Genomic DNA, 26,369 nt, shown 5'->3' on the forward strand with positions numbered 1-26,369 from the left:
CTTGAAAATTTGTCCCACGGACCGGGGGGGGGGGGATTTTTATTTTTATTTTTATTTTTTTTATTTTATTTTTTTCCCATAAAGAAATACAATCATGTGTGCTTACGGACTGTATCCCTGCAGACTGTATTGATCTATTTTGACATACACAATATGTATATATTGTGTTTTTTACGTTGATTTAATTTAAAAAATTAAAAAATTAAAAATAAAAAAAATAATTAATTTCTTGCGCGGCCCGGTACCGGTCCGCGGCCCGGTACCGGTCCGCGGACCGATTGGTACCGGGCCGCGCAAGAAATTAATTTTTATTTTTTTTTTTTTTTATTTATTTTTTTTTTCCCATAAAGAAATACAATCATGTGTGCTTACGGACTGTATCCCTGCAGACTGTATTGATCTATATTGACATACACATACACAATATGTATATATTGTGTTTTTTATGTTGATTTAATTTTTTTTTTTTAAATAAAAAAAATAATTAATTTCTTGCGCGGCCCGGTACCGGTCCGCGGCCCGGTACCGGTCCGCGGACCGATTGGTACCGGGCCGCGCAAGAAATTATTTTTTATTTTTTTAATTTATTTTTTATTTTTTTTCCCATAAAGAAATACAATCATGTGTGCTTACGGACTGTATCCCTGCAGACTGTATTGATCTATATTGACATACACATACACAATATGTATATATTGTGTTTTTTATGTTGAATTAATTTAAAAAATATATATAATTAAGTTCTTGCGCGGCCCGGTACCGGTCCACGGACCGGTACCGCGCAAGAAATTAATTTTCATTTTTTTTATTTTTTTTTATTTTTTTTCCCATAAAGAAATACAATCATGTGTGCTTACGGACTGTATCCCTGCAGACTGTATTGATCTATATTGACATACACATACACAATATGTATATATTGTGTTTTTTATGTTGATTTAATTTAAAAAAATAAAATAAAAATAAAAAATTTAATTTCTTGCGCGGCCCGGTACCAATCGGTCCGCGGACCGGTGGTTGGGGACCACTGATGTAGAGGGCTCAGAAACTTGTGTATCACTTATGATACATTGGGCGTTATGGGAAAAAAAACATGTTTTCAGGCCTTCTCCACGCACCTTTGAAGAATTCTAATTGTTATAGCTAATAATACATTGTGGGAATCGGATTGAATGGAATCGGGATGGATGTAAAGATTGCCACCCCTACTAGTTGTGGTATTTGTCTGGTGTGTTCGACGAAGAAATACTTTTGAAGTCTTGTAAAAATGTCAAGAAGTGTTGTTGCAATGGTGGTTGTCTTTGTGCTATTTAAACATGTTTTGTATGTGTACAGTTGTGAATATGAATAAAACGTAATGTGGACTAAGAGTTCCTATGGCTGTCAATCATTGACCCCCTAAGTAGCAGCTGTGCACGGCGCCCTGGAGGCGTGGCTCCGGCCTTATAAGAGCGTTCCCAACGTGGACCGAGCTTCACTCGCCGACATGAAGGTCCTCCTGCTTCTCGGACTGCTGGCCCTGGCCCTGGCGGACGTGGCTCGCTTCAACGGGTAAATTTCTCTCCCCCGGGTCCGACTAAAAGAACATTTCATACTCTTGTGCGGAGCGGGGACAATGCGAGGCACGCTGCGCAAATCATGGCTTAGCTTCTGCGCGGCCGCCACAAACACGGCGACACACTGTGACAAACGCTCGCCATCCATCAAGGCGGCGACGGATTGTGATGCGGCTCAATTAGCCTCCCGTCTACTCGGTGAGAGCAATTTTCGGAGAACCGCCAGAAACTTGTCATCTCGGAGAAACATCGACAGGAGGAATGATTTCTTTCTTAGCAGAGACTAATGAGGATCGCGCTGCGAGAATTCAAGTGGGGCGCACGCGTAAACACAATCAGGATAGAAGTGTTTTGTATCCATAATTATCAACATTTTTATGGGAGTGTCAAAATAAATTAATCGCAATTTTTAATTGATTAAAAATAATTTAAAACAAATGTTTTATATTTAAAAAGATAATACTATTAGGGCTGTCAAAGGATAAGAATATTGAATTGCAATTAATCACATTTTGTTCATAGTTAACGCAAATTTAATCACGATTAATCCCAAATAGATACAGCGGGCCTCGAATTTGAACTTTTTAAGGTCAAGACAAGTCTTGTTTTAAAGGAGGGCTCATATTTTAGGGCTACAAAGCAATTTTAATTTTTTTTTCAAGGCAGGGACTCCAAAGCATATATATATATATATATATATATATATATATATATATATATATATATATATATATATATATATATATATATATATATATATATATATATATGTGAAGTGAAGTGAAGTGAATTACATTTATATAGCGCTTTTTCTCAAGTGACTCAAAGCGCTTTACATAGTGAAACCCAATATCTAAGTTACATTCAAACCAAAATAAAATGAAATTTAAAAAAATAAATAAATAAAAATATCCTGAGGATTGAGGAAACCCCTCATGAAACAGGCCTGTAGAGATGAAATAGTCTTGTGATTTTTTTCCTACACATATATATATATATATATATATATATATATATATATATATATATATATATATATATATATATATATATATATATATATATATATATATATATATATATATATATATATATATATATATATATATATATATATATATACATATATATGTATATATATGTATATATATATATATATATATATATATATATATATAATTTTTACTTTTTAAGGTCAAGATATATATATATATATATATATATATATATATATATATATATATATATATATATATATATATATATATATATATATATATATACATATATATCAGTGGAGGCTGGTGACTTCCAGAATTGAGGAGGCCATTTTTTTCCGCTTGCTCACTTCACTCGCGATGGAATGTTCCCTGTTCTCTTATCTGTCTTTGTGCTGGCCAAAGGCATACTATTTGGAGTGTAAGCTACAGTCAGAAAGTTCTTGCTGATGCAATTCATTGTGCAGAGCTTAGCCTTGTGCCTTCCTGAAGAAATTACATTGCTGTAAGTCTATGAGCCTGCCTGATAATTAAGCTGAGAAATGACATTTGGATGTTATATAAACGCCAAGTGAACATGTGTAAAAGGCAGGAATTTTAATTATGTAGTTAAAAACAATTTTGTTTAGCTTACATTTTTCATTCTTCTACAGCTTCAACATGTAATCACCAATTTAATCAAGTTTAGCATATAAAAAAGATAAGATAACACTTTCTTTATCATATGTAGTTTTATTCAATATATTTAATATAAAATATGTAAAAATATGGTTCCAGTTGGCTTTATCTGCTGAGAAACACAGACAAAATGGAGTGTTATTACTACTGAGAACTAGTGGTGTAACACTGGTAGAGACATCTAATTAGTTCAACTCACATCTGGTTTAGCTGAGGGGCGGCATGCTCTCTCCTGGACTCCACTCCACAGGTTGGTGCTGGCTTCATTTACTGAGAAATACAGAATCTCGCCGATTTCCGAGGTCGTTTTAAGCAAAAGTATTTGGCTATATGAGCTATAAACTTCACGGATGATAGCCAGGGGTGTTCTCTAAATTTCCTGAAAAGCACAAGTTGGTAGGACACTCGTAGCCACTATGGCGAGTGTTTGTTTGACTGAAGTGGCTGGCGAATTCTCAAAATGGCTTCTGTGTTGATTAGGAAAGGAAAGGATTGATTCCAAATGAACCAGTAGCATGTGATTGGACGAACAAAATGTCAATCTTTCAGCCCTGGACACAATGCATGGTGAGGCCAGGCCTCCGTTGCCCACCCATTTTCAGTGATCTGGCCAATCACATATTGGCATGAAAAAGCATGCATTACATTGACTTCTATGAGAAGCTAATTTCCTAGGGGAGGCCTGGCCTCCCTTAATACAAACTGATAGGGAAATCTGGCCTGTTGCTTTACAATTGCAATATTGGGTTTTAGCCATGGGAACATTTAGATTTATGAACAAAACTAAAATAATATGAATATAAAAAATAAAAAATATGTTTTTTGTTAAAATAAATAAATAAAATAAATATATTTATTGTTTTTTTTAAATCTCTCTCTTCTCTCAAATTATTGGGGAGGCCAGGCCTCCTCCACCTCTATGGAGGAGCCTCCACTGATATATATATATATATATGCTTTGGAGCCCCTGCCTTGAAAAAAAAAAATGCTTTGTTGCCCTAAAATATGAGCCCTCCTTTAAAACAACACTTGTTGTGACCTTAAAATGTTGAAAATATAATTTAAGTTAAATATATATAAATAATCTAAAAATAAAAAATAAATGTTTATATATATATATATATATATATATTTTTTTTATTTTTTATTTTTTATTTTTTATTTTTTTTTTTTTTTTAATTATTATTATCTATTTATGTATTTATTTTTTATTTTTTGGGGGGGGGACTATTCATATATTATTTCAGATTATTTCGAGTTACAACACCATGGCTGGACAATTAATTTGCTTTAATAAAACGTTTTTTAAACATAATTTTTTTAAACAGCTCAACACAAAGAAAGGACATAACTTTGTTTTTCTGCAAGTTTAGTGCTAGGAAATAACAGCTGTGTAACATTAATTTGCCCTGTTATTTTTATTTAACAATGGAAAGGAATTTTTTCCAGGCAGTAATTGTTTAGATATTATTAATATATCGGTCAATATTGATAATTATTGATATTTGTTATGACCTATAGAAAATCAGAAAAACAATTTTTTTTTCAGGTGTAACCTTCCTTTGATTATATAATTCCCTCAGCTTCAACACAAGCATGGAAACAATGTCAATAAAAATAGCAAAATCATATTGAACACTTAATAAGTTCTTCAAATGAAGGCGCACAAATAAGGAATATGTAAGAAATACTTCATAAAGATCATTTTCAAGTTATAACACCACGGCTGGACAATTAATTTGCTTTAATAAAATGTTTTTTAAACATTATGTTTTTTTTAAACAGCTCAACACAAAAAAAGGACATAACTTTCTTTTTAATGACAGTTACAAAAAAAATTGCCTTTTGGTGTTTTGCCAGATTTTGTAATTTGTAGGAATACAGAATTTGTATTCCTGCTGTAGGAGCACTTGCAGTCAGAGGGGGAGCTACACTTCCATGTTCAGATATACTAGTTTCACGCATTAATAACACAAACATGTCTTAATGTGGATTTTTATGGCCACGCTTTGATTGTCGAAGATGTTTGGAAATCTACTTTTTTATATTTCTACATGAATAAATGCAGCTGATATTCTGTACATAACATGTTGTACAAGTTAATGGTCTTGCTGCATGGCAAGATCTTAACCTTCTCTAATTATCCATCCATCCATTTTCTACCGCTTGTCCTTCTCTAATTATGCAAATACAATTAATATTCAGCCTGCTAAACTGAGGACTCAACCGGAATATGTTACAACGTAATAATTGTAATAATACTTGTCTATTTTATGAAGGAATGCAGTTAATCAAAGATTCACAGCCCTAATGTTTTATGACGTATGGAAAATGACAACCAGGAAAATAAATATTTTAAATTTAAACATTGTTTTTTCAAATGTTCCTCTGATTATAATCCCTCAGCTATCAAGGCAGAAAGGAAATGTCAACACAAGCGTGGAAAACACTCAAATAGTGTCAACAAAATAGTAAAATCACATTGAACACTTAACAATAAGCGCTTAAAAATAAGGAATATGTAAGAAAATGCTTCATAAAGTGTAAGAAAATTGTGCAAAGTGTGAAAATGTAAACAGAGAAACCTGAGAAGAACTTTAGTGCTAGGAAATAACGACTGTGTAACATTAATTTGCCCTGTTATTTTTTATTTAACTACGTAATGGAATTTGTAGTATGCAGTAATTGTTTAATTATTATTAATATATCGGTCGATATTGATAATTATTGACATTTTTTATGACCTAAGGAAAATAAGGAGCAGGAGAATAATAGTATTTATTTTAAATAGGGATGTCCGATAATGGCTTTTTGCCGATATCCGATATGCCGATATTGTCCAACTCTTTAATTACCGATACCGATATCAACCGATACCGATATATACAGTCGTGGAATTAACACATTATTATGCCTAATTTGGACAACCAGGTATGGTGAAGATAAGGCCTTTTTTTAAAAATAAAATAAAATAAAATAAGATAAATAAATTAAAAACATTTTATTGAATAAAAAAATAAATTAAAACAATATAAAAACAGTTACATAGAAACTAGTAATTAATGAAAATTTGTAAAATTAACTGTTAAAGGTTAGTACTATTAGTGGACCAGCAGCACGCACAATCATGTGTGCTTACGGACTGTATCCCTTGCAGACTGTATTGATATATATTGATATATAATGTAGGAACCAGAATATTAATAACAGAAAGAAACAACCCTTTTGTGTGAATGAGTGTGAATGGGGGAGGGAGTTTTTTTGGGTTGGTGTACTTATTGTAAGTATATCTTGTGTTTTTTATGTGGATTTAATAAATAAAAAGAAAAAAATAAAAGAAAAAAAACGATACTGATAATTTAAAAAAAACGATACCGATAATTTCCGATATTACATTTTAACGCATTTATAGGCCGATAATATCGGCAGACCGATATTATCGGACATCTCTAATTTTAAATGTAACTTCCTCTGATTATAATCCCTCAGCTATCAAGGCAGAAAGGAAATGTCAACACAAGCATGGAAAACACTCAAACAATGTCAACAAAATAGTAAAATCACATTGAACACTTAACAATAAGCTCTTAAAAATAACGAATATGTAAGAAAATGCTTCATAAAGTGTAAGAAAATTGTGCAAAGTGTGAAAATGTAAACAGAGAAACCTGAGAAGAACTTTAGTGCTAGGAAATAACGACTGTGTAACATTAATTTGCCTTGTTATTTTTTATTTAACTACGGAATGGAATTTGTAGTATGCAGTAATTGTTTAAATATTATTAATATATCAGTCGAAATTGATAATTATTGACATTTTTTATGACCTAAGGAAAATAAGGAGCAGGAGAATAATATTATTTATTTTAAATAGGGATGTCCGATAATGGCTTTTTGCCGATATCCGATATGCCGATATTGTCCAACTCTTTAATTACCGATACCGATATCAACCGATACCGATATATACAGTCGTGGAATTAACACATTATTATGCCTAATTTGGACAACCAGGTATGGTGAAGATAAGGCCTTTTTTTTTAAATAAAATAAAATAAAATAAGATAAATAAATTAAAAACATTTTATTGAATAAAAAAATAAATTAAAACAATATAAAAACAGTTACATAGAAACTAGTAATTAATGAAAATTTGTAAAATTAACTGTTAAAGGTTAGTATTATTAGTGGACCAGCAGCACGCACAATCATGTGTGCTTACGGACTGTATCCCTTGCAGACTGTATTGATATATATTGATATATAATGTAGGAAGCAGAATATTAATAACAGAAAGAAGCAACCCTTTTGTGTGAATGAGTGTGAATGGGGGGAGGGAGGTTTTTTGGGTTGGTGTACTTATTGTAAGTATATCTTGTGTTTTTTATGTGGATTTAATAAATAAAAAGAAAAAAACAAAATAAAAAAAACGATACTGATAATTTTAAAAAAAACGATACCGATAATTTCCGATATTACATTTTAACGCATTTATAGGCCGATAATATCGGCAGACCGATATTATCGGACATCTCTAATTTTAAATGTAACTTCCTCTGATTATAATCCCTCAGCTATTAAGGCAGAAAGGTAATGATAACACAAGCATGGAAAACACTCAATGTCAACAAAATAGTAAAATCACATTGAACACTTAACAATAAGCTCTTAAAAATAACGAATATGTAAGAAAATGCTTCATAAAGTGTAAGAAAATTGTGCAAAATGTGAAAATGTAAACAGAGAAACCTGAGAAGAACTTTAGTGCTAGGAAATAACGACTGTGTAACATTAATTTGCCCTGTTATTTTTTATTTAACTACGGAATGGAATTTGTAGTATGCAGTAATTGTTTAATTATTATTAATATATCGGTCGATATTGATAATTATTGACATTTTTTATGACCTAAGGAAAATAAGGAGCAGGAGAATAATATTATTTATTTGAAATAGGGATGTCCGATAATGGCTTTTTGCCGATATCCGATATGCCGATATTGTCCAACTCTTTAATTACCGATACCGATATCAACCGATACCGATATATACATTCGTGGAATTAACACATTATTATGCCTAATTTGGACAACCAGGTATGGTGAAGATAAGGCTTTTTTTTTTAAAATAAAATAAAATAAAATAAGATAAATAAATTAAAAACATTTTATTGAATAAAAAAATAAATTAAAACAATATAAAAACAGTTACATAGAAACTAGTAATTAATGAAAATTTTTAAAATTAACTGTTAAAGGTTAGTACTATTAGTGGAGCAGCAGCACACACAATCATGTGTGCTTACGGACTGTATCCCTTGCAGACTGTATTGATATATATTGATATATAATGTAGGAACCAGAATATTAATAACAGAAAGAAACAACCCTTTTGTGTGAATGAGTGTGAATGGGGGAGGGAGGTTTTTTGGGTTGGTGTACTTATTGTAAGTATATCTTGTGTTTTTTATGTGGATTTAATAAATAAAAAGAAAAAAAGAAAATTAAAAAAACGATACTGATAATTAAAAAAAACAGATACCGATAATTTCCGATATTACATTTTAACGCATTTATAGGCCGATAATATCGGCAGACCGATATTATCGGACATCTCTAATTTTAAATGTAACTTCCTCTGATTATAATCCCTCAGCTATCAAGGCAGAAAGGAAATGTCAACACAAGCATGGAAAACACTCAAACAATGTCAACAAAATAGTAAAATCACATTGAACACTTAACAATAAGCGCTTAAAAATAACGAATATGTAAGAAAATGCTTCATAAAGTGTAAGAAAATTGTGCAAAGTGTGAAAATGTAAACAGAGAAACCTGAGAAGAACTTTAGTGCTAGGAATTAACGACTGTGTAACATCAATTTGCCCTGTTATTTTTTATTTAACTACGGAATGGAATTTGTAGTATGCAGTAATTGTTTAAATATTATTAATATATCGGTCGATATTCATAATTATTGACATTTTTTATGACCTAAGGAAAATAAGGAGCAGGAGAATAATATTATTTATTTTAAATAGGGATGTCCGATAATGGCTTTTTGCCGATATCCGATATGCCGATATTGTCCAACTCTTTAATTACCGATACCGATATCAACCGATACCGATATATACAGTCGTGGAATTAACACATTATTATGCCTAATTTGGACAACCAGGTATGGTGAAGATAAGGCCTTTTTTTTTTAAATAAAATAAAATAAAATAAGATAAATAAATTAAAAACATTTTATTGAATAAAAAAATAAATTAAAACAATATAAAAACAGTTACATAGAAACTAGTAATTAATGAAAATTTGTAAAAATTAACTGTTAAAGGTTAGTACTATTAGTGGACCAGCAGCACGCACAATCATGTGGGCTTACGGACTGTATCCCTTGCAGACTGTATTGATATATATTGATATATAATGTAGGAACCAGAATATTAATAACAGAAAGAAACAACCCTTTTGTGTGAATGAGTGTGAATGGGGGAGGGAGTTTTTTTGGGGTTGGTGTACTTATTGTAAGTATATCTTGGGTTTTTTATGTGGATTTAATAAATAAAAAGAAAAAAAGAAAATAAAAAAAACGATACTGATAAAAAAAACACGATACCGATAATTTCCGATATTACATTTTAACGCATTTATAGGCCGATAATATCGGCAGACCGATATTATCGGACATCTCTAATTTTAAATGTAACTTCCTGTGATTATAATCCCTCAGCTATCAAGGCAGAAAGGAAATGTCAACACAAGCATGGAAAACACTCAAACAATGTCAACAAAATAGTAAAATCACATTGAACACTTAACAATAAGCGCTTAAAAATAACGAATGTGTAAGAAAATGCTTAATAAAGTGTAAGAAAATAGTACAAAGTGTGAAAATGTAAACAGAGAAACCTGAGAAGAACTTTAGTGCTAGGAAATAACGACTGTGTAACATTAATTTGCCCTGTTATTTTTTATTTAACTACGGAATGGAATTTGTAGTATGCAGTAATTGTTTAAATATTATTAATATGTCAGTCGATATTGATAATTATTGACATTTTTTATGACCTAAGGAAAATAAGGAGCAGGAGAATTATAGTATTTATTTTAAATGTAACTTCCTCTGATTATAATCCCTCAGCTATCAAGGCAGAAAGGAAAGGTCAACACAAGCATGGAAAACACTCAAACAATGTCAACAAAATAGTAAAATCACATTGAACACTTAACAATAAGCTCTTAAAAATAACGAATATGTAATAAATGCTCAAAGTGTGAAAATGTAAACATAGAGAAACCTGACAATAATTATTTTCTGCAGGTTTAGTTCCAGGAAATAACGGCTGTGTAACATGAATTTGCCCTGTTATTCTTATTTAACTATGGAAATACATTTTTGTTATGCAGTAATTGTTTAAATATTATTAATAAATAAGTCGATATTGATAATTATTGACAATTTCTGTGACTTATGGAAAATACGGAGCAGGAGAAAAATATGTATTTGAAATGCAACTTCCTCTGATTATATCAATATATCAATAGAATCCAACAAACTAGCCCGCTCTAATCATCGCCACATTTCCTTCCTAAGGGATCGAGTATTACGTCTGAGACCTGCACTTGACCAACACGTGACCCTCATTAAGGATCTGGCCAACAGCATCGAGGTAAGTCCTGGAGCGAGACCAACGTATAACGCTTGACTGAGGTTGTCTGCAACACCCGCAGGTGGACTTCTGGAGCCCCGAGAGCGCCGAGCTGGTGACCATCGACATGGACGTGGACATCCACGTGCCCACCAAGTACCTGGACATGGTGCACGCCATGCTGCTGCAGAACCACGTGGACCACCAGTGAGTGGAAAGAAGGCCACGCTAGAACGGCACTCAGAGACGTTGTGAATCCTCCATTAGGGTCCTGATCGAAGATCTGCAGGATGCCGTCGAGGCCCAAGCCGACAACGGGGCTTCACCCAGAAGCCACAGCTACACCAAGTACAACAGCTGGGACAAGGTAAGAGGGACTAAGGTCCTAGACTCTAGAAACTCAACTTTTTTTTTATTTTTATTTTTTTTTTATTTTTTTTTTATTTTTAATTTTTTTTTTTTTTTTTTTTTTTTTTTTTTTTTTTTTTTTGCTCCATGCTATTTTAACCAATAAAGTACTTTGGTTCAATCTAAAAGTTGTTGAAAATGTGCTATATAAATAAAGTTGACTTGACTTGACTTGACAACTCAGTAATGGATGACATACAGCTAAAGACTCGAGGTGGGGGGTTGTACCTTGTCCAGGTTCCTGACTGTGTACTCAAGATGTAAAAGTCTGAGGGCCACTAAATTTCAAAAGGAAAAATATGTTTCCGTATATTAGCCGCACCGGACTATAAGTCGCAGTCGTTGTGATATTAGTTATTTACACAGAAATGTTTATTTACATACCTTAATTGTTTCCAAACGGTGTCTGTAACACGGCAGTAAAACGGCCGATCAAACAAAACAGAAGTCATGGTCATGGACCCACTAGCTGCGCAAACTAGCTCTCCAATCAGCTAAACAGACTCAATAACTCCGCGTGATGTTTTGGTGAATTTACAGAGGAATTTGTGAAAGTGAAACAATACAAAAAGAATGCCGTTGTAAGTTAATAATACTAACACAGACACTCGTAAATGTGTTAGCATATTAGCTCAAGCTAACGCCGCTAGTTTGATTATCTTACACTAGCACGTGATAATATGCATGAAAACACACATGGAACGGTTTAAAAAGTAAGAATTGTTTTAGTTATATTGTAAAACTTACAAACGCTGTTGAAAGCCCTAAATGGAAGGACACTGCAGCACCTTCAGTGAGCGAACTCGTCGAAAAAAATCCAGAAATTAGCCAAACACTTTTTATAAGCTGCAGGGTTCAACGCGTTGAAAAAAAGTTTTAATTTGACCAAAAAAACAGTGGTGATAGAGTTTTGTCAATTTCCAATAAGTAGGAGTAAATATCTTTGTGCACGGAACGATACGATTCGATTCCAATTGCTGGGGTGACGAGTCAATTCAGAATTTACTTTCGATTCAAACCGATTTTAGCAATGTATTATTATCTGGTATAATAATTGTTCCTTGTGGCTGCATGGACAAGGCCCTAAAAACGTACTTTAAAAAAATGTATTTTTACAAAAAGATATATACTTATATTTTCTCATTACGTTTGGTTTGTGCACCCTAATTTACAAACTACCGTAAATTAAAAGATCTATTATCGTTTTTACAAAATGATGGGTAACTTGGTTTGAAATGATAAGTTAAGCCGCTATTTGAGTATTTATTTTTATTTTAGCAAAATAGTTGTTTGTAATCTATGACAATATGATATTTGTTGCAATATTGATTAATACTAAAGTTTAAAATATATGCATGATTGGTGAAAATGTCAATGATTGGTGAAAATGTCAACAATTGGTAAAAATTTCAATGATTGGTGAAATTGTCAATAATTTGTGAAAATTTCAAAAATTGGTAAGAATGTCAATGGTTTGTGAAAATGTCAATAATTTGTGAAAATTTCAAGAATTGGAAAAAATGTCAATGAATTGTGAAAATGTCAATAATTTGTGAACATGTCAATAATTTGGTTATAAACAGGCAATGATTGGTGAAAATGTCAATAATTTGGTGGACATGTTAATGATTGGTGAAAATGTCAATGATTGGTGAAAATGTCAAAGATTGGTGAAAATGTCAAAGATTGGTAAAAAATTTAATGATTGGTGAAAATATTAAAAAGATTGGAGAAAATGTGAAATATCGGTGAAAATGTCAATAGTTGGTGAAAATGTCAATGAGTGGTGAAAATGTCAATTTGGTGAAAATGTTAATGATTGGTGAAAATGTCAATGATTGGTGAACATGCCAATAATTGGTGAAAATGTCAATAATTTGGTGAAAATGTCAATGATTGGTGAACATATCAATGATTGGTGAAAATGTCAATGATTGGTGAACATGCCAATAATTGGTGAAAATGTCAATAATTTGATGAAAATGTCAATGATTGGTGAACATATCAATGATTGGTGAAAATGCCACTAATTGGTGAACATATCAATGATTTGTGAAAATGTCAATGATTGGTGAACATTTTAATAATTGGTGAACATGTCAATGATTGGTGAAAATGTCAATGATTGGTGAACATGTCAATGATTGGTGAAAATGTAAATGATTTGTGAACATGCCAATAATTGGTGAACATTTAAATAATTTGGTGAAAATGTCAATGATTGGTGAACATGTCAATGATTGGTGAAAATGCCACTATTTGGTGAAAATATCAATGATTTGTGAAAATGGCAATGATTGGTGGACATTTCAATAATTGGTGAACATGTCAATGATAGGTGAAAATGTAAATGATTGGTGAACATTTCAATAATTGGTGAACATGTCAATAATTGGTAAAAATGTAAATGATTGGTGAACATGTCAATGATTGGTGAAAATGTCAATGATTGGTGAACATGTCAATAATTGGTGAAAATGTCAATGATTGGTGAAAACGTCAATGATTGGTGAACATGTCAATAATTGGTGAAAATGTCCATGATTGGTGAACATTTCAGTAATTGGTGAAAATGTCAACAATTGGTGAAAATGTCAATGATTGGGGAAATTGTCAATAATTTGTGAAAATGTCAATCATTTGGTGAAAATGACAATGATTGGTGAACATCTCAATGATTGGTGAAGATGTAAATGATTTGTGAACATGCCAATAATTGGTGAAAATGTCAATAATTTGGTAAAAATGTCAATGACTGGTGAACATGTCAATGATTGGTGAAAATGCCACTAATATGTGAAAATTTCACTAATTGGTGAAAATGTCAATGATTGGTGAAAATGTCACTAATTGGGGAAAATGTCAATGATTGGTGAACATGTCAATGATTGGTGAAAATGTCAATGATTGGTGAAAACGTCAATGATTGGTGAACATGTCAATAATTGGTGAAAATGTCCATGATTGGTGAACATTTAAGTAATTGGTGAAAATGTCAACAATTGGTGAAAATGTCAATGATTGGGGAAATTGTCAATAATTTGTGAAAATGTCAATCATTTGGTGAAAATGACAATGATTGGTGAACATCTCAATGATTGGTGAAAATGTAAATGATTGGTGAACATGTCAATAATTGGTGAAAATGTCCATGATTGGTGAACATTTCAGTAATTGGTGAAAAGGTCAACAATTGGTGAAAATGTCAATGATTGGGGAAATTGTCAATAATTTGTGAAAATGTCAATCATTTGGTGAAAATGACAATGATTGGTGAACATCTCAATGATTGGTGAAAATGTAAATGATTTGTGAACATGCCAATAATTTGTGAAAATGTCAATGATTGGTGAACATGTCAATGATTGGTGAAGATTTTAATGGTAGGTGAAAATGTAATTGATTGGTGAACATTTAAATAATTTGGTGAAAATGTCAATAATTTGGTGAAAATATCAATAATTGATGAAATTGTTATGAATGGTCAATTTTTGCGGGGAAGTACAAAATTGCGAAGCTGCACTTAATTCACGAGGTTTGGTTGAGTTTGTGTGAAATGCGTCACTTTGACATTACAAGTTGTTGTTGCTTTCAGGTCCAGGCATGGATCTCCTCCATCTCCTCCTCCAATCCCAGTCTGATCAGCAAACAGGTGATCGGAAACACCTACGAGGGACGCCCCATGACTCTCCTCAAGGTATCCCAGAATTCCTCCCTGACTTTTGGTTCCATGTTCGGAAATAACCTTTCGCTATCACAGCTGGGTAAGAAGAGTGGCTCCACCAAGCCCGCCATCTTCTTGGACTGCGGCATCCACGCTCGGGAGTGGATCTCTCCTGCTTTCTGCCAGTGGTTCGTCAAGGAGGTAGGAGTCGTTTTGTCGACCAAGGACAAAGGATCTTTTTCAACATTTGCTAACGTGTCCTCAGGCTTTGTCCACCTACGGCCGAGATTCTCAGATGACCAGCCTGCTCGATCAGATGGATGTCTTCGTCCTTCCCGTCTTCAACATTGACGGCTACGACTACACCCACAAGAGCGTACGACACCGCCAGCTACACCGCACCGCCAGCTACACAACACCGCCAGCTACACGACACTGCCGGCTACACCGCACCGCCAGCTACACCGCACCACCAGCTACACGACACCCCCAGCTACACCGCACCACCAGCTACACCGCACCCCCAGCTACACCGCACCGCCAGCTACACAACACTACCAGCAACACCGCACCGCCAGCTACACGACACCGCCAGCTACACAACACCGCCAGCTACACCGCACCGCCAGCTACACCGCACCGCCAGCTACACGACATCACCAGCAACACTGCACCGCCAGCTACACGACACTCCCAGCTACACGACACTGCCAGCTACACCACGCCGCCAGCTACACGACACCACCAGCAACACCGCAACGCCAGCTACACAACACTGCCAGTTACATGACACCGCCAGCTACATGACACCGCCAGCTACACTGCACCGCCAGCTACACGGCACCGCCAGCTACACCGCACTGCCAGCTACACGACACCGCCAGCTACACCTCACTGCCAGCTACACGACACCGCCAGCTACACAACACCACCAGCTATACCGCACCGCCAGCTACACGACACCACCAGCTACACATCTCCGCCAGCTACACGACACCACCAGCTACACGGCACCGCCAGCTACACGACACCACCAGCTACACGACACCACCAGCTACACGGCACTGCCAGCTACACCTCACCACCAGCTACACCGCACCGCCAGCTACCCCTCACCGCTAGCTACACCGCACCGCCAGCTACTCCTCACCGCCAGCTACACCACACTGCCAGCTACACGACACCACCAGCTACACCGCACTGCCAGCCACACGACGGGCCGCCGCCGAGCTGCTCGACTCATGTGCTTGTTGTTGTGTTGGACACTTCTAGAATAGGATGTGGAGGAAAACCCGCTCCAGGAGGTCTGGATCCAGCTGCACCGGCGCCGACCCCAACAGGAACTGGAACGCCGGCTGGTGCAGTAAGTGACAGGACTCGGGATCTCTGAGGAGTATTTGACCACAATAACCACGACTCCTTGCAGCCATCGGAGCCTCCAGCAACCCCTGCAGCGACACCTTCTGCGGCTACAAACCGGAGTCTGAGATCGAGGTCAAGAACGTCGCCGACTTCATCCGCAGGAACAAGTCCCAGATCAAGGCCTACCTCACCATCCACTCGTACTCGCAGCTGCTGCTCTTCCCCTACTCCTACACCTACGGGCTGGCGGCGCACCACGGCGAGCTGGTCAGTACATCTCTTTGCACGCTCTTGGCTCCTAGCGGGAGGGCGGGGCTTACTCCGGCCTCAGCGGTAATTTGAAAAACCTCCTCCGACACTTGGAGGAGCTTAGGAACAAAAGACGGGGGCTCGTTGAGGAATTTAATTTCCTGGGCGTGTCTCGCCTCACGCTCATTTCCTGCCCGCCTGGATATCATTTCCTGGTTCGGCTTGAAACATGAATTGAGCTTGAAGAAGCAACTCGAGTGCAACATTCATGCTGTCCACTGGTCAATCACGCACATAACCTTAAAAGTACCAAACCCAAAAGCAGTGGTGTTGTCACGTTGTGAAAATGGTAAACAAAAAGAGAATGCAATAATTTGCTAATCCTTTTCAACTTATATTCAATTGAATAGACTGCAAAGACAAGATTTTTTTTTGTGCAAATAATCATGAACTTAGAATTTAATGGCAGCAACACGTTGCAAAAAAGGGCATTTTTACCACTTTCCTTTTAACAACACTCAGTAAAGGTTTGGGAATTGAGGAGCAGGCCTGGCTCTAACCAATCTGGCGCCCTTGGCAAGATTTTAGGTGGCGCCCCCCACATCGGTAGTGAAGTGTATATACTCACAAGAAACCGAATAGCTTTGTCTTTGACCTTTTTTTTACTTAAAGAAAGCAAATTAACATATTATAGGAGAATGTTATGTTATGATTATCTTTAACCGAATCCCAGCAGTGCTCAAATTAAAAAACAGCATTCCCTCTCATGTGATATTGCTTAATTAACATTAATGATGTGCACTTTAACAACTAGGCTTACAACTATACCTAATATATAAAGGGGTGGAAAAATGACTATTACCTGCAGGGCAAACATTAGCTAACCAGAAGGCAATAACAATGTAAACAGAAAACACCTGCTTAAAAGATCTAATACAAATGTCCCTGAGGAATGTAAGGTGGGAGTACTGTAATTACCTAACATTACATTATTATTTTCCATAACAATTTAGCCCCCTCCACAATATTAACCCGACGTTAAAACAGAACTAGCTATTTATTGATTAGCAATTTCCGAATCATGTAACATTAGCTTAATGCTAAAAAGCCAGGTTACTATCACATTCTGTAGCAGACAAATAATTTCTTGTAGGCTATTGTTACCTACCTGCTACGTCTGTCTTTTTCTCGTTTCTCCTTTTCTTTTCTCTTTTTTCTTCCCTGGGCACCTGACAGTTTTGGCCGTTTTGACATCTTGTGTTGATTTTTTGATGTGGTGACGTCCAAAAAGAGTCATGATACGGGAAGGGAGGGGGGGGGGGGGGGTCTTGGGGGGGTGTATGGGGTAGTTTTTTTGTCATAAAGAAATACAATCATGTGCGTATGGACTGTATCCCTGCAGACTGTATTGATTTATATTGATATGTAATGTATATATTGTGTTTTTTATATTGATTTAATTTTTTTTTTTTTTTTTTCATGGACCGGTTGGGGACCACTGTTGTAGAGGACGTTGAAGGCAGTGCCTTTAAGGCACGCCCCCAATAATGTTGTCCTGGTCGAAATCGGGGGAAATTCGGGTGAATGGTTGCCCCGGGAGATTTTCGGGAGGGGCACTAAAATTCAAGGGAGTCTCCCGGGAAAATCGGGAGGGCTGGCAAGTATGAGTATTAGCGGTGAATGCGGTGTTACAGCCGCTGTATAATACCGGCGGGCCAGCTCTAACATTAATTTGATATTGCCTCAGGGGCCAAATGAAATTACACGGCGGGCCAGAGTTTGACACCCATGGCCTAGAACAGGGGTCACCAACCTTTTTGAAAGCAAGAGCTACTTCTTGGGTACTGATTAATGCGAAGGGCTACCAGTTTGATACACACTTAAATAAATTGCCAGAAATAGCCAATTTGCTCCATTTACCTTTAACTCTATGTTATTATTAATAATTAATGATGTTTACACTTAATTGAACGGTTTAAAAGAGGAGAAAACACGAAAAAAAAAATGACAATTAGATTTTGAAACATAGTTTATCTTCAATTTCGACTCTTTAAAATTCAAAATTCAACCGAAAAAAAAAAGAGAAAAACTAGCTAATTCGAATCTTTTTGAAAAAAATTTAAAAAAGAATTTATGGAACATCATTAGTAATTTTTCCTGATTAAGATTAATTTTAGAATTTTGATGACATGTTTTAAATAGGTTAAAATCCAATCTGCACTTTGTTAGAATATATAACAAATTGGACCAGGCTATATTTCTAACAAAGACAAATCATTATTTCTTCTAGATTTTCCAGAACAAAAATTTTAAAAGAAATTCATAAGACTTTGAAATAAGATTTAAATTTGATTCTACAGATTTTCTAGATTTGCCAGAATAATTTTTTTGAATTTTAATCATAATAAGTTTGAAGAAATATTTCACAAATATTCTTCGTCGAAAAAACAGAAGTTAAAATGAATAATTAAATTAAAATGTATTTATTATTCTTTACAATAAAAAAAATTAATTTACTTGAACATTGATTTAAATTGTCAGGAAAGAAGAGGAAGGAATTTAAAAGGTAAAAAGGTATATGTGTTTAAAAATCCTAAAATCATTTTTAAGGTTGTATTTTTTCTCTAAAATTGTCTTTCTGAAACTTATAAGAAGCAAAGTAAAAAAAAATAATGAATTTATTTAAACAAGTGAAGACCAAGTCTTTAAAACATTTTCTTGGATTTTCAAATTCTATTTGAGTTTTGTCTCTATTAGAATTAAAAATGTCGGGCAAAGTGAGACCAGCTTGCTAGTAAATAAATAACATTTTAAAAATAGAGGCAGCTCACTGGTAAGTGCTGCTATTTGAGCTATTTTTAGAACAGGCCAGCGGGCTACTCATCTGGTCCTTACGGGCTACCTGGTGCCCGCGGGCACCGCGTTGGTGACCCCTGGCCTAGAATAATCCGGATGGTTCTTTTCCCTCTTTGGTCCGGAGGACACGACGTCCACAGTTTACAAAAAACAATTTTGAAACGCGGACTCGTCAGACCGCAGAACACTTTTCCACTTTGCATCAGTCCATCTTAGATGAGCTCGGGCGGCGTTTCTGGGTGTTGTTGATAAATGGCTTTAGCTTTGGCTTAGTAGAGTTTTAACTTGCACATACAGATGTAGCGACCGACTGTAGTTACTGACAGGGGTTTTCTGAAGGGTTCCATGTGGTGATGTCCTTTACACACCGATGTCGCTTTTTAACGCAGTACCGCCTGAGGGATCCAAGGTGCGTAATATCATGGCTTACGTGCAGTGATTTCTCCAGATTTTCTCAACCTTTTGATGATATTACAGACTGTAGATGGTAGATTGCAATAGCTGGTTGAGAAATGTTGTTCTTAAACAATTTGCTCAGGGATTTGTTGACAAAGTGGTGACCCTAGCCCCGTCCTTGTTTGCGAATCACTGAGCATTTCATTCTGTTTTTATTTACCATTTACACAAACGTGACAACTTCACTGGTTTTGGGGGTTTTGTATTTTGTCAATGCTTGTCGGAGGAAACTGCGAGTGTGTTTTCTTACAGTTCTTGCTTTCACGTTCTAGCTGAGGGTCGCTCAGGGAGCTTCCGCCGCTCTCCGTCGTCTGTACGGAACTCGCTACACCAGCGGACCCGGTGCGGCAACCATCTGTGAGTAAACGCAACACAATTCAAGGTGACATCTACTAAAGGTTTGTGTGTGTCAAAACACGTTTGTTAGCACGCAAACATGATCTGCGTGCCTAAAACTAGAATTTGTAATTTCGGGAGAAATTGCATGTGACTGCTGTATGTGCACAAGCCACAGAAACGCACTAGCCGTAGCATTAGCATGCCAAGTGTCACATACCAAATGATATGACTCTGAGCTGGACAACTGAAATTTTAAAAAAAGAAGTTAACATACTTATGTTTTTTTGTTTGTTTTTTTTGTTTTGTTTTTTTACATCAACTATATAATTTGCCTGAGAAGCTGGACAGGACAAAAAATAAAAAATAAAAAAATAAAAACATACTAATGTTAACATGCTAACATGCTAATGTTAGCATGTTAAAAACAAATAAAACTGTATACACAAAAAATAATAAATAATAATTATATTAAAAAAATACAATAACAACATTTAAAAATACAATAACAACATTTAAAAATACAATTAAAAAAAGAAAAATAGAAGAAAAAAAAAGATTGAAAAAAAATACAATAAAAAAATACTATTTAAAAAATAAAAACTGGATACACAAAAAATTATAAATAATAATTCAATTAAAAAATACGATAAAACAAATATCCAATAAAAAGTCAAAAACTGTAAACAAAAAAGAAAAAAAACATTAAAAAAATACAATAAAAAAATTCCACTTTAATAAAAACTGTATACACAAAAAAAAAATAATTAACAATGATGAAATAAAAATATACAATAAAAAAATATGATAAAACATTTCCAAAATACAATTTAAAAAATAAAAAACTGTATACACAAAAAAGAAAAAAAAAGAAAGAAAAAAATACAACTTGAAAAAAATAAAAACTGGATACACAAAAACAATAAATAATTCAATCATAAAATACAATTAAACATACTATAAAAAATGTTTATACAATTAAAACATTTAAAACTGTACACAAAAAAAGACAATAAATAATTACAAAAATACCATAAAAAAATAAAACTGTATACAAAAAATAATAAATAATAATTATATTAAAAAATACAATAACACATTTAAAAATACAATTAAAAAAAGAAAAACAGAAGAAAAAAAAAAAATTTAAAAATACAATAAAAAAATACAATTTCAAAAAATAAAAAACTGTATACACAAAAAAGAAAAAAATACAACTTGAAAAAGTTAAAACTGGATACAAAAAAATAATAAATAATTAAATCATAAAATACAATTAAACATACTATAAAAAAAATTAGTACAATTAAAAAATAAAAACCTGTACACAAAAAAAGAAAATAAATAATTGCAAATAATACCATAAAAAAATAAAAAAGTATACTCAAAAAATAATAAATAATAATTATATTATAAAATACAATAACAACATTTAAAAATACAATAAAAAAAGAAAAATAGAAAAAAAAGATTAAAAAAATACAATAAAAAAATACAATTTGAAAAAAGAAAAACTGGATACACAAAAAATTATAAATATCAATTAAATTAAAAAATACAATAAAAAATACGATAAAACAAATATCCAATTAAAATGTCAAAAACTGTACAGAAAAAAGAAAAAAATACATTAAAAAAATACAATAAAACAATTCCACTTCAATAAAAACTGTATGCACAAAACATAATAATTAGCAATGATTAAATAAAAATATACAATAAAAAATATGATAAAACATTTCCAAAATACAATTTAAAAAATAAAAAAACTGTATACACAAAAACGAAAAAAAGGAAAGAAAAAAATACAACTTGAAAAAATAAAAACTGGATACACAAAAATAATAAATAATTAAATCATAAAATACAATTAAACATAATATAAAAAAAATTAATACAATAAAAAAATAAAAAACTGTACACAAAAAAGAAAAGAAATATCTACAAAAATACTATAAAAAAATAAAACTGTATACAAAAAAAATAATAAATAATTAAATAAAAAAATACAATAAAAAAATATTTTTTTAAATTTGAATAAATAAATAAAAACTGTACACACAATCTAAGTAGCTCACCCACTAATAGTGCACACAATTCGTATTACCTCCGCCAAGGCAGAATAAGGCATGGCGAGAGCTTCTTGGTCGATTGAAGTAGTTTTGTTATGGATGGAACAAAAGCAAAAAGCTGTCAACTATCAAAGATGGCTTCTGCCCAGTTCCAGTAACATTTTAGATGGCTAAGCAACATTTGGGTGGTGTGTGTGCCCTCAGACCCGGCTGCTGGGGGGTCCGACGACTGGGCCTACGACCTGGGAGTGAAGTACTCCTTCACCTTCGAGCTGCGCGACACCGGCCGCTACGGCTTCCTGCTGCCCGAGTCTCAGATCAAGCCCACGTGCGAGGAGACCATGCTGGCCGTCAAGTACATCGCCGCCTACGTGCAGAACAACCTCTACTGAAGCCCCGACGACCATTTCTCCTCTCTACCAGCCCCCATCTCCAGACCGTATCCATGGAAACGGTCACCACCCGCCATGTTAGCTTGCTGGGCTTGCCAAGAATAAAATCAATGATCCGTCTCCACCATGCTTAATGTGTCTGCTGCTTGCTCCAGACCAGGGGGTGTCCAAAGTGTGGCCCGGGGGCCAAATGTGGCCCGCTGCTCATTTTTTAATGCCACACTACTGGACAAAAAAAAAAAAAAAACATAAAAAAGTGAAATAAAAGAGCAAACAGGTGAAATGTAGCAAGAAAAAGTTGGCACAAATAACACAAAAAATAATCATGAATAAAAATCAATGTTGTTATGAATTAGTTGACATATTCAAGGCTCCAATTACTTCACATCAAATTTTCCACTTTGAAATATTTTTGGATGTATGTTACTATTTTGTGTTTTCTTTGACAAAAAGGGCATAAAACAGGCTAAATAGTAACACTAATTATAAAAACGTATAATCGACAGATAGATCTGAAGTTGATCTAGACACGTCGATTATAAGTTAAAGGTAAAAAAAATAGAGTGAGATTGTATTTAAACTGTCAACGTTCAAAAAATAATAATGACATAAAGATAATGTTATGAACTATTGACCTATTTCAGGCTCCAATTACGTCACATCAAATATTCCACCATAAAAACATTTTGGGAAAATATTGCATATTTTGTGGGGGTTTTGCCATTAAAAATGGGGGTTTCTTTACGAAAAGGGCATGAAACATAACAACTAAACAAAACAAAACTTAAAGACGGATAGATCTAAAGTTGATCTACAGATTTTAAGCGTCGGAAAACAATATGTATTATTCGACTTATTCTTTAACATTTTTATGACTTTGCTGGAGCCCTAAAGGTTATAAAAAACAAAACAAAAAAACAAAAAATAAATAAACTTATATGTGTATATATATATATATATATATATATATATATATATATATATATATATATATATATATATATATATATATATATATATATATATATATATATATAAATCCCTTCACTGGCTTCCTGTTCCACTCAGGGTTATATACAAAGTCTCCCTACTAACCCACCAGTGCCTCCATGGAAATGCCCCCCTCTACCTCAAAGAACTGCTCACCCCCAAATCCTCCACACGACACCTCCGCTCCGGACAGACTAACCTCCTCCAACCTCCGAGGACAAAGCTACGAACAATGGGAGACCGGGCTTTCTGCTCCGCCGCTCCCAGTCTGTGAAACGCTCTCCCTGACCACCTGAGGGCACCACAGACTGTGGATGCTTTTAAAGGATGCTTAAAAACCCTTCTTTAAAAAAATAAAAAAATAAAAAATTTAAAAAAAAAGCCTTTTCTTAGATATATGCATGCTAGTTCATGATTTTATTTGTATTTATTTGTATTATATTTTTATTTTTTTCAATACACTTTAGCACTTTGAGGTTGTTTGCTCAATGTAAAGTGCTTTTTACAAATAAAGTATAGGGGGCGGTATGGCGTAGTGGGTAGAGCAACCGTGCCAGAAACCTGGGGGTTGCAGGTTCGCTCCCCGCCTCTTACCATCCAAAATCGCTGCCGTTGTGTCCTTGGGCAGGACACTTCACCCTTGCCCCCGGTGCCGCTCACACCGGAGAATGAATGATGAATGAATGAGTTGTAAATATGAATGATGGGTTCTCACTTCTCTGTGAAGCGCTTTGAGTGTCTAGAAAAGCGCTATATAAATCTAATCCATTATTATTATTATTAAAGTCTATTATTATTATTATTATTATTATTATATATAAATATATACATATACACACATATTTGGGGCGGTATAGCTCGGTTGGTAGAGCGGCCGTGCCAGCAACTTGAGGGTTCCAGGTTCGATCCCCGCTTCTGCCATCCTAGTCACCGCCGTTGTGTCCTTGGCCAAGACGCTTTACCCACCTGCTCTCAGTGCCACCCACACTGGTTTAAATGTAACTTAGATATTGGGTTTCACTATGTAAAGCGCTTTGAGTCACTTGAGAAAAAGCGCTATATAAATATAATTCACTTCACTATTATATATATATATATATATATATATATATATATATATATATATATATATATATATATATATATATATATATATATATGTATATATATACATACACACATTATATATATATATACATACACACATTATATATATATATACATATATATATATACATACACACATTATATATATATATATATATATATATATATATATATATATATATATATATATATATATATATATATATATATATATATATATATATATATATATATATATATATATATGCATATATGTATATGTTTTGAAAATGAAAACAACATTTAAAAATACAATTAAAAAAAGAAAAATTGAAAAAAAAAACATTTAAAAAATATATAATAAAAAATACAATTTGAAAAAATAACAACTGGATACACAAAAAATTATAAATAATAATTAAATACAAAAATACAATAAAAAATATGATAAAACAAATATCCAATTAAAAAGTCAAAAGCTGTACACAAAAAAGAAAAAAAACATTAAAAAAAATACAATAAAACAATTCCACTTCAATAAAAACTGTATACACAAAAAATAATTAACAATGATTAAATAAAAATATACAATACAAAAAAAATACGATAAAACATTTCCAAAATACAATTTCAAAAATAAAAAACTGTATACACAAAAAAGAAAAAAAGAAAGGAAAAATTACAACTAGGAAAAAATAAAAACTGGATACACAAAAATAATAAATCATTAAATCCATCCATCTATCCATTTTGTACCGCTTGTCCCATTCGGGAATCATAAAATACAATTAAACATACTATAAAAAAAATGTTATACAATTAAAAAAAAAAAAAAAAACTGTACACAAAAAAATGAAAAACATCAAAATGGCGCCTGCATGCAGAATTAAAAGGTGTATTTCCTTCATGTCAGTCATGGTTGTCCTCGCTGCATGTTTTCAATCAAGTGCGTGATCTCTCATTGCAAACACATGTTGCAAGTACAGCTGCTGTCCACCGAGGGGCGCCAAAGCACCACAAACACACTCAGCCCACCGTCCGAATGACTCCTAAAAACAAACATGTCGTGAAAACTAACTTGTAACGTGTATTTTTTTTTAATGCGGCGCACTTTTAAATATTTACCTTCCTTTTTTTTTTCAAACTGTAACAAACACAACAGGAGTGAACATGGCTAGTTCATGTCGAGTATTAGTAGTGCATGTCTGTGGGGGGACATCATGTTGCGACACACAAAGGTCAAAGTTCATGCAGATTCTCAATGTTTGTGATGCGGTTGATATGTCGGGCTGCACCCGTGTGAATAGTTCATGTGTGTGTGTGTGTGTGTGTGTGCGGACACGGTCATGTGACGCTGACCACTGTCACGCCGCTATAAATGCTCCTCAGTACACTTGAGTCGCTCCTCTCCTTTCCTTTCCTTCACAGCTGCCTCGTGCTCCGCTCCACTCCCACTTCTTCTCCAGTCATGGCGGGTGAGTTACGGAAAAACGCTCTTTCACTTCTCGCTGCCGCGCGCGTCAGACGGGTGGAGGGCCGAGGCTAGCGAAAGTTGCAGCATCAGACCGAGGGCCTCTTAAAGTGTGACCAAGTGTACTTTACAACATAGC

The 26,369-nt window shown here is 34.1% G+C and overlaps 2 protein-coding genes across 4 annotated transcripts in view; both read left to right on the forward strand.

Moving 5' to 3' along the window:
• Window positions 1-1,485: 1,485 nt before the first annotated feature.
• On the forward strand, window positions 1,486-22,807 carry cpb1 (carboxypeptidase B1 (tissue)). The gene is made up of 11 exons (XM_062021929.1): window positions 1,486-1,551; window positions 10,834-10,909; window positions 10,971-11,095; window positions 11,156-11,255; window positions 14,892-14,993; window positions 15,057-15,161; window positions 15,226-15,336; window positions 16,233-16,323; window positions 16,387-16,589; window positions 20,156-20,240; window positions 22,496-22,807. Exons 1-11 carry the CDS (start codon window positions 1,487-1,489, stop codon window positions 22,681-22,683), a joined length of 1,251 nt encoding a protein of 416 aa, XP_061877913.1. The 5' UTR covers window position 1,486; the 3' UTR covers window positions 22,684-22,807.
• Window positions 22,808-26,020: 3,213 nt separating this feature from the next.
• The window catches only part of gyg1b (glycogenin 1b), a 24,206-nt gene continuing 23,857 nt past the window's right edge, over window positions 26,021-26,369 (forward strand). Inside the window, exon 1 of one of the 3 annotated variants that reach the window (XM_062021930.1) lies at window positions 26,021-26,234. In XM_062021930.1, coding sequence (XP_061877914.1) covers window positions 26,138-26,234 — 97 coding nt within the window. In that variant the 5' untranslated portion in view covers window positions 26,021-26,137. The remainder of the gene's footprint in view (window positions 26,235-26,369) is intronic. The other 2 variants (XM_062021931.1, XM_062021932.1) reach the window with 2 other exon arrangements.

This window comes from Entelurus aequoreus, linkage group LG15, assembly GCF_033978785.1.
Source record: "Entelurus aequoreus isolate RoL-2023_Sb linkage group LG15, RoL_Eaeq_v1.1, whole genome shotgun sequence".
Taxonomy (NCBI): domain Eukaryota; kingdom Metazoa; phylum Chordata; class Actinopteri; order Syngnathiformes; family Syngnathidae; genus Entelurus; species Entelurus aequoreus.